Source organism: Pygoscelis adeliae, unplaced genomic scaffold (genome assembly GCF_000699105.1).
Source record: "Pygoscelis adeliae isolate BGI_AS28 unplaced genomic scaffold, ASM69910v1 Scaffold57, whole genome shotgun sequence".
In the NCBI taxonomy this organism is placed as follows: domain Eukaryota; kingdom Metazoa; phylum Chordata; class Aves; order Sphenisciformes; family Spheniscidae; genus Pygoscelis; species Pygoscelis adeliae.
Genome location: NW_008825615.1, coordinates 15941372 through 15951292, shown reverse-complemented (window position 1 = coordinate 15951292; position 9921 = coordinate 15941372). Strand labels below are relative to the sequence as shown.

At 35.0% G+C, this 9921-nt stretch overlaps 2 protein-coding genes across 4 annotated transcripts in view; one reads left to right on the top strand and one right to left on the bottom strand.

The window, feature by feature from the left end:
* Nucleotides 1-9921, top strand: part of MCPH1 (microcephalin 1) — a 183353-nt gene that overhangs the window by 113589 nt on the left and 59843 nt on the right. The gene's annotated exons all lie outside the window — the stretch shown is intronic.
* The window catches only part of ANGPT2 (angiopoietin 2), a 49307-nt gene that overhangs the window by 18130 nt on the left and 21256 nt on the right, over nucleotides 1-9921 (bottom strand). For 2 of the 3 annotated variants that reach the window (XM_009333198.1, XM_009333200.1), the window contains exons 2-4: nucleotides 5451-5606; nucleotides 3198-3319; nucleotides 1211-1443 (exon numbers count right to left, since the gene is read on the bottom strand). In XM_009333198.1, the coding sequence (XP_009331473.1) occupies nucleotides 1211-1443; nucleotides 3198-3319; nucleotides 5451-5606 (511 nt within the window). The remainder of the gene's footprint in view (nucleotides 1-1210; nucleotides 1444-3197; nucleotides 3320-5450; nucleotides 5607-9921) is intronic. The other variant, XM_009333201.1, reaches the window with a different exon arrangement.

Genomic DNA, 9921 nt, shown 5'->3' with positions numbered 1-9921 from the left:
CAGGAACATGTACAGCCTTGGTAATGGTATTTAAGGGGTAGTGTCAGTTATTAAGACAAAAAAACTTCTCTTAATTTTACTTTGTTTAGAAAAACCTACAACATCATTATTTTGGACACTACTGAAGGAAGGACTTCTGAACTCCCTTTTCCTTTTTTGTGATCCAACTTACAGTAATGTAGCATAGTCCATCTATACTGTCTTTTAAGTTGTAATGACAGCTATTTTAAAATTTTCCTAGTATTTAATTTAAATCCTTTTTTCTGAGGTTCTATACGCTTGTGTATTTCCAGCCCTGAGAACTTTACAGGCAAACATGCCAGATTCTTTACTCTTTTATATAGAACAGCTGTACCTTCTTAATTTGTCAAAGTTCTGTATCAGACAGGAAATTCAAGGTAAGGAATTTGTTCATTTGTTCAAATGCTGTTTAGCCATAACCTTCAGCTTATGGTTTGTGTGGAGTTTTATGGAGCATGTGAATCTGCATAAATTTGGAAGCTATGCTTGGTGGCTATGATTTGTTGCAGGGCTGTCAGGCGTTTAGGGGTGAGGTTATTGCCTATAAAATTTGCTAGGCTGAGGGATTTTTAGGATGAATAGGGAAGCTTCAGTGAAAGACTGGAGGACTTTTGGGAGTATCTGCTGCCCTGGGCTGGTGCTTTCTGTTGTTTGGGGCATACATGGGCACTAAAAACCGGGCAAGTGCTGACTCCTTTGCCTTTAATAGCCTTGGACTATAACTTGTCCTTTCTTTGATCAACTCTATCTGCATGGAGCAATGAGAGGTGGCAGAAGCAACCTTTGGGAGCCAGGAAGAAAAGCTACAGGCCTACATCATGCAGTCTAACCTAGATATATGGTCAAGGGAGTGTGTACTGCCAGATGAATGAACGCCATGTGAGATGAATGATATTTGGCATCTCTGTATTTTGTTGAACCACTAGAGAAGTGGGCAGGCAAACCAATATAAACCACAGAAGATGAGCAAAATGTTGACAAGAAACCACATAAATGTTGTGGTTGGTCCCTGCCTCCCCCGACCCTAAAAAATAGGTTAGTTAACTCAGATGCAGCATTTAAGGGGAAAAAAAAATACTTTTTGAGAAGCAGAAGTGTGAGGAAACTGCTTGTAAGACTTTATAGGTAATAATATACACAAATTAGGGAATGTCACTCAAATGATGTAAACATGTCTGCTTTTACTTACAGTTTGGTGTAGATATCATAGTAAGCAAGTTATGAACAGTCTCCATCAGATCATGTTGCTGTTTTTGCAGAACTGAGTTGTTTACTGTAGCTGTAACTAACTGTTTTTCTAGTTCTTCTATAATAGAATTCTGTCTGGCTACTAGGACTTGAAGCTGATCTTTTTCATCTTTTATTGACTTCAGCTGAAGTGTGTGTTTGTCTTCCATCTCAAGAACTCTTTTTTCTAGAAAGCTAAATAAAAGATTACAATTAGGCTCCTCAGAAACAATTTTGAGCTGATGTCAAGAGAATCAAGCCTGTTGCAGAAGTTTCTTTCTTCATAAGTACTCAATTTCATTCTCTGATGCCATGCATGCAGTAGAAAGCTAAATGAAAGCTGAGTTTAGTTTGATATATATGCTTTAATTTATTATATAACTAATTAGTACATTAATAAACAACATTATAGAGTATAGTGTGTATCGCAGGCTTTTAAAGTGTAACAATTGGGTGTTTGATAATTCAACATTATGAAAGGAAAGATATAGTTTGGTCCTGAAAAAAGGATATTAGTGCTGGAAGTACAGGGAGTATAAAATGGATGTAGACCCAAAGTAACCATTACTTATGAAGTGTCTTGAATACCATTCTCTCAGACTTTAGGCATAATAGTGAAGGATTTCATATTTTTATCCTATTAAAAGATGAAACTTATTAAAAGATGATCCTTGGAACTTTTCAAATGTCCTGTATCATAATAAAATATATTCTTAACAGAAATGAATGTTATGGCATTAAGACAGGGAAACCTGCAAATAGTTATTTGAAGATGTGTTATCTATCTCCAGTTCTAGAGCTGGTGTAAGTAGGTGACTGGCTGGAAGATTATTTCATTGGCAATTGTTCTGATGCACCTCTGAGAAAGTTGATGTTAAAAGATGCGTGGCCAGAAGGGAGAAGTTCACCTAAAATCCATTACCATTATTGAAAAAAATCCTGAACCTTATGTTTCAAGCAGATTAACTCAATGTCAGATCGTCTTTTGTTAGGTGAGAAACAATGCTTTCATGTTTACTTGGGTTTTACAAGTCTGCTGAGTTCAACACAAAAAAAAGTGACGTTTTAAAATTCAGTATTTACTTTGCTTTCCATTTGATAAGAATGCTTGTTTTTATTAAGCTGGTAGATAAAATCTTTAGGGAGCACATATAAATGTAGTAGAGTAGTGAACAAAAATGTCAAAACATGTCTCCTGTTTTTTTTAAGCTAATTCTTTTAAAATAAAAAGCATTTTGCACATATGGTTCTCATTGAAAAACACAGCTTTGAAGGAGAAAACTTACTGTTATTGCTGCTTTGAGATGTCTCTGTAAAATATTTATTGCCAAAAGTAAAATAAGACCCTGGTGATATGAAAATGAAACTAGCTGAAAAAAGGTGTGAGCCTTTGGACAACAGCCAGGTACAGAAATGGACAGGAGTAATAGTCGGTTATCGGTCTGAATTTCAAAAGATTGACTAGTAAGGAACATTGAATATGAGTAGTATTTGACTCTTCTGATCAGGTTGGAAAAAAGTTGTGGCAATGACCTGATTGTGTATTAGGACAGCTGTGTACTACATGGAAATAACATTTTAGAGATGCGGTTGCACTGGGTTAGTTTGAGTTAGGGTACATAATCCATAACTTCATCTGGAAAAGTCTAAAGAAGAATATGAATTGGCTACAACTGAAGTACTGAGAAGTATTTCAGTTTTAACCTTAAGTTCCCCATATAAAGGAAAACTTTAGATAGTGAAGAATGATATATAAACAGAACACAAGAAGAATAAACCTGCATGATTGTCTAGGCCTTAAATAATATATGACCTTTGTAATGAGCATAGCTGGGTGTGGGGAGCTTCTGTACAAGGCTTTATGTTCCTACTTGAGTACATTTGTTTCTAAAACCATTAGAAAGACGCTTCAGGGAATAGCTTTTTACTGGGTTGATAGGCAAACTTACCTGTTTTTTTCTTGTAATTTAGTTATCTCGTTGGTCTGATCTGAAATCTGTCTTTCTAGTTTGTTTGTTGAAAGAGAGTGTTCCAAAAGCTGAAGTTCAAGTCTGGTTGTCTGGTTTAATACCTAAATAAAATTTATAAAAATATTTGAAAATCAAGACACTTCTTTTAAATATATTGTAATTTCTTCATGTTGTGAAATCATGCAAATCTCTACTTAAGCCTATAATTAAAAAAAATATTTTTGAACACTTAATTTGGGCACAAATGCTCATAGAATTAGAATGAAGAAGAAGACACAGAGTTGCGCTAATTTTGTTGTTACACTAACATGTGTCATTGGGAATATTTCAGTAGTATGCTACATTTCTGACCAATGGCTGAGAGTTACTGTGTACTTTAGTTTTGCTGTCATACCTTCCCCTGTTACGATATTCTTATTTCATTACCAGAACTATTATGGTTGTTGTTCAGAGAATAATTTGAGTTGTTTTCTCAATCTGGTGTAGAAAGAAAGTATTTTGCATCTCTCTCACTGGTTGAAATCTTGGCCTGATCCTGAAATCACTAGGTAATTTTAGCTATTTTCCTTAATCCCAGATTATATTTTAAAGTGTTTATCGTGTGACCACACTTCTGTCAACTCATTCCTTGCATTTTAATGTTACCTTTTCTATATGTATTGTTTACTGTCTAAATTTATTTGCATCTTTAAATGAAGAAATGCAGATATTAGGAAACATGGAAGATACTTTTTGGTTTGTTATCGGATTGCATTACTTGAGGCATGTTTTCTAGAAATATTTTCTCATTGTTTTAGAACAGCTTTTTTTAATTCAGCAGAATTTGGCTTTCATTGGCAGGAAGAATTGATTACTCATGTCCTTCATGTTCAACAGTCATTCAGGACACGATTTCACACTTAAGTGTAATTGAAAACTATTGCCAAAAGTAAGTGTCCTTGAGAGAGCAATTGTTTGGTTAATTTCCTTATGTTGTTAATTAAGCCCTTAACCCAGTCATCAGTAATTTCAAGCAGAGAAGGAAAGTTACGGTGATGATTTTCTTCCTCTAAGCAGAAAATGATTAAATAATTTCCATAAAGACATTACTGTGAATGAATAAATACATTCTCTCAACATGTGCAAAATACTGGGCTCCTGAATAGTACAATCAGAAAGTTGAATGCAGCACACCTGTGAGTTATGAACTATCAGGTTATCAAAGAGTTCACAAAGGCTTGTTTTAGGTTAAAAAATGTAATTGAATCCTTGGATGAATTATACAGATAGTAAAATGTCTAACAAAGATTTTAGGTTTTGCATGCTATTTACATTATATAAAATGTTACATGCTACATACTATATTCAGTCTTTCTTTTGGAAGTTATAAATCTGAATTTTCCTACCATATTAGCAAAACTACATATACACACCTTTCTACATGGATTGGGCTTGTCCTTAGAACATATTAAAATTTGCATTCTATTTCACAGAATGTCTTATTGTAGTTAATGCTTTTCCATTAACACAATAAATAAACCCATTACTTTTTTTTTTGTTTGAAATCATTTAGAGAACAATATGTACAGTAGGCAAGTTTACTTCTGTGTGAATATACTTTTCTACTAGCCTCCTTCTAATTCCTTTTTTTGTGATTCATCTCTGGTTTATTTATCCCTCTGATAAATAACAATATTACAGTGCATTGTGCTGGAAATGAACTGTTATCCCACTTCTAGTATCCGTGAAAACATTCATTAAAAAGATGCATTTCTATTGATAAAACATTTTTTAAAATACCAAAAAAATTAAATATAAAAAAGCAATTAGCCTGGTAAGTGGAACAAAGGCAAAGTTTGAAGGAACCCTCGTTTAGCTAAGATCTGGTGGTGAGAGGAGAATAATCAACAGAGATATACAACAAGGGTTGTATAAAAGCATCCTAGTACCCAATTGATGCTTGGATATACTCTACTATTTTTAAGTACATTGTCTTTAAAGATTAATATAACAATTGTCTTGCTGGACATACTTCAAATCCTGCTGCAATGGAAATCTTTCAAGTGACAACAGGGAGCTTGAGATGGAACTAAGTATTACCAAATACTAATGTTTCCTTAAGCTGGGTAGAGCTGTTGATTATGATTGATTTCTAATTGTTGAGCTGAATAGTCTAACACTAAACTGTGTTAAATGTCTAGTTGTAGGTGTTTGGGACGCAGAAGCATTTTTAGGTTGAAATTCATTACTTACTTGTGCTTCAACATCTGTTAATTTGCGGGTCTGTTCAGCTGTTTGATTTAGTAAGTTTGTGCCTATTTCAATCATTACTGCAGTCTGGTTCTGCACTGCAGTTTGCTGGATCTCTACCATTTCTTTCTTCATACTGTCTTGGATGTAATTCTCAAGCTACATGGGAAAGGAAAGAGAGAAGACAGTTGCATTCTTTAAATGTTGGAAGGGGGGGTAGTACAGTAAGTCTGCTGGCTGCCTTGCTAAACAAATTTGTTCCTTGTCTGTTATACATTTATGTGAAGTTTCCCAACGTTAAGCTCTGTGAGAGGAAGGGCAAATATGACAAGGAATGTGTGGCCACCCATTTTCTAAAGACAGGAACAGAGATTTGCAGGAGGTAGGTAGAAGGCACAGCAGTGAGAATGCTTGTAGGCACTTGGAAGCTTTTCTGCCTTAGTGCTCCCACCATTGTAACCATCAGAGGAGCTTCACCAGCTTTGGCAGTGATGGGAATTTTTTAGAAGACAAAAGCTTATGAGTTTAGTCATCTTCCTGTATCTACACTTAAATATTTTGAAAAGCATTTTTCATCACGTGGCTAGAAGTCAGAGAAGAGGTCAGATGTCATTTAACACTGTTATGTGCACATTTTTATCAGAGAGAATTTCAAATAAAGACATGAAACAGTAGGAAAACCTATAAATACTTTAAATACTTAATATTTAGGAATGCAAAAACTGGTTTAAATACTTGATTCCAAAGTAATTTCTATGTCTAAACTAATAAGGCTTTTTTTGGTAATCATTTTATAAGAGTACACTGCTTTCAAGGAAAGCAACAAGAAAATTATAACAAGGAGCAAATTCAGTCAACCTTTCATGAAGTCTTTCTTTCCACATGTCTGGATTATCCAAAAGTAGTCTGATTTTTCTCCATGCTTCCTTAATGTCATTTTCTCAATAACTTTGCAAATATTTCATATTTCTTTCATGAGTCATTGCTTATGTTTGAACTCTCCATTAAAAATCCTGGCCACGTGATTTCTTTTTTTTTGTTGACTGAGGACATTTCTAGAAATTTCTAGAATCAAACTTCCACTTCACTCCAACATTGTTCTAGCAAGACAACCATAATCATTTTTGAGCTTCATGCTGTACCTACAAAGAGGATACTCGCTAGGAACAAATAGCTAGTGTCATTAAGCACAAACTATAAACCACCACCAATTCCTAATCTAAGGAAAATGGTGAAACAGGTTGATACCTTGATTATATATTTTTTTAAGATTCTTTTGAGAATACTGTCTTGATATGAATAATGGCTTGTAGTGAGGAGGAGCTTTGAACATTATTGTATGGTGATTTTCCACAGCAGTGAGAAAAAAGCAGCTTATGATTTAATATTCTACCAAACCACTGTTCAGATATAGCCATTCCACTTCTGATCAGCTAAAAATCAATTGCCAGATCTATCAGCTTGGAATATTTCCTCCTTAAATATTACTTGAGCAAGGACTGGATTTTTTATTTCTGACTTCACAGTTGTTCTGTAAAAGTGACAAATTAAGAAAATAGGGTGTAGTAAGAAGTCAAAACCTCTAAAACTGGAAGTATATTCTTAGTTTGAATTAAGCATTATTTCTTTTCGTCCAGTGTGACCAAACTTTCAAAGTAGTATTTGTGCGTTCACTCCATTCTCCCCATGCAGCTGGTAAACTGCAATGCACAACAAAGATTTCAGATCTGGCACAAGCTTTGACCCACATCTACTATACTACTGCATAAGTGTACTTCTTCCCAGATGTATCACAAGGATTTAAAAGTAGCCTTTAGACAGCCTTTAGGTGTTCTTTGCATAATAATATTTTTGAAAACTAAAAGTGAACATGCAATCAACTGGGTTTTGGCATGATAATTTAACATGGGTATCTTCAATTGCCATCACACTCTGGCAATTAGAGTTCTTCCCTATTCACAGGATCAGTCCTTAAGTGATCCTTAAGTTATCTTACCTTTCCTCCTGGATATTCCTCTCCCCCACCCAGTCACAAACCTAATTTGGCCAAACATGTTGGAAATTTTTAGAACTTTAGTGACATCTTTTAGGTCAGCTGCTTTTCTGTTGAAGTAAGATCAGTGGCTTTTAACTGTGTAGTAATGGTAAGACATCTTTGGTCCTTGTTGATTGGGCTATGAGATGTCGGAGCATAGTGATCATTTAATTTAAAAAGCAGTGCAAGATGGTATTTAGTGCACCATAGTCCAAGGAGAGGTGCAAAATTCTGAAGGCTTTTATATAGTCAAAAATAAGTAATTTTTCGCTGAGGTTAGATGCTGCTCCGTGAAGGCCAAGAACAACAATTAATGTGTCCCTCTGAAAAGGCTAGATATCTGGGGGTTAAACAATTTATATGAGTCCAAATTAACTTTTAGCAACTGAAGCTGGAGAACTGGACATCATTATAGAAAACTTGGAAAAGACCTTTGCTCAAATGCACCTCTGTTAAAAGAAAATTGAGATCTCCAGAATGCATTTTATTTGACTCTGTACCACAGTACCTCATTACCAAAGTATTGTAATGCCTTTATAAAGATCAAGGATATGGCCTCACCTGGCAGACTCAATGCACATCTGCAGTTAGAAGGGGCAATGGGGAAAAAAAAGGACATACAGAGGAAAAAAAAGGAGTGAGACATCTCAGGTATTGGAGAGCTACCATATGAGAAAGCATTGAAAATATTGCATCTTTTTTAATTTAGAAAAAGGCACACAAAAAAAAGAAAGAAGGCAATAAATAGATGAACAAAGAAAGATTAATCAAGAGCTTTGATTCTTTCATAAAATAACTGTGGATATTAAACCTAATTCTTCAAGGTTGGTTCCTGGTTCACTAGAGAGAGATCAGAATGAGAATCTGAGCAAAGTCATCTCTGCAAATAGGATTACAGAACTGCATGACTTCTTTCAAAATGTTATCACTGAGTTATTCCAAAACACACGACTAGAAAATGAGTTAATTCTGGGCTTAAAGGTAAGGTAAACATTTTATGGTAGGCTTAGGCAATTGCCCAGTTAAAACACACAGCTGTAAGGTTGCTCTGATTACAGTACGCAAAACCTGTGATTACAATTTAAGGCATCTGGTGGTTCTGGTTGCCAGATTTTTATATCCCTTGTCACTGTGCTTGCAACCTTAGAAAGCAGTTTTGTTTGGACACACAGATCTGTATTTTCATAATTTATCTTATTTGAATATCTGTAAGTATAAGAAGTATAAGCCTATCTCCAAGTATCTAACCTCTTTCAAATAATATCTCATTCATGTGATGTATTCTAAATCATTGAAGTATTCTCGACTCCAGTTTAACAGTTTGTCTTCACATGTTTTTCAACTTAAAAATATTAAATAAGTAACTTAGGGAATATGGTATTTGTGCTTACTTGACAGCATAAATATGAACATCAAAAGGGATTTATTTTAAGATTTAAAGCCAGTTTCATAATCTGGCTCATTTATTCTAATTTAGAGTAACATGAAGCATCAAAATGCTATTGACGTATTAAGTGGCTTTGGAGCTTCTTGTGGGTTTTTTTCCCTAGAAATCCTACAAAGCATGATTACATAAACCCCTTCTGTTCTTTCCTTCATATTCGCTAATCCTTTCCCACTTTTGTGCATTGTCTGCATGTACACATCATAAAATCTCTTTTCCTGACCCGAACCAAGATATGCACTCATCTCTCTGCTTATATTCCCCTCCCTCTTCATCATACAATGCAAAACTGTAGAAAGTAGGACTTTTTACAACTACATTTCATAATTTTTTTTTAGTGGCAGGTGCTTACTTTCATCTTCCTTCAAAGATGAAAAAAAAAATTACTTTCATGGAAGATATTTTTCAATACAGACTCCAGTTAAGGCAGCCGAGGCTGAGCTTCATCGACAACACTGAGGATTAGAAGCCATTTTGCAAGACTGCAGTTCTTTGTGACACACTTTTTTGCAGAGTACTATTCATCAGCTCCTGCCAAGGAGCCTCCTTCCTTTATAAGCAGTAGCATACTCAGAATTTCTGAAGCGGGGAGAATGGCTTGGGGCATTTACAAGAGGGAAGGGCACAGGGATTAAATGCTTCAGTCCCCATCCATGAGTTCGGAAGCTTGGCAGTTTCGTTTGTACAGCATGTCTGTCTTCTGCAATTTTTTGCTCAAATTTAGAAGGTGCAGCAGGGATTATTTGCCAAATTTCTCCTTTGCCACATGGCTAGTTATGGGAAGATAATTTTTAATCTCTTTTTAATTCAATTAATAGCTGGCATATAAGACTTGTGTTGATGTATGTTAACCTTGATTACATGATGGTTATTTTGGACAAAGTACTTGTCAAAACCTAATAGCCGACTATTAGTGATGCATCTTCTTTCAGAAATTCTGCTTTTGAGGGAATAAGTCAATCAATGAATCTTATTTTAAGGAAATCAGGGGAGAG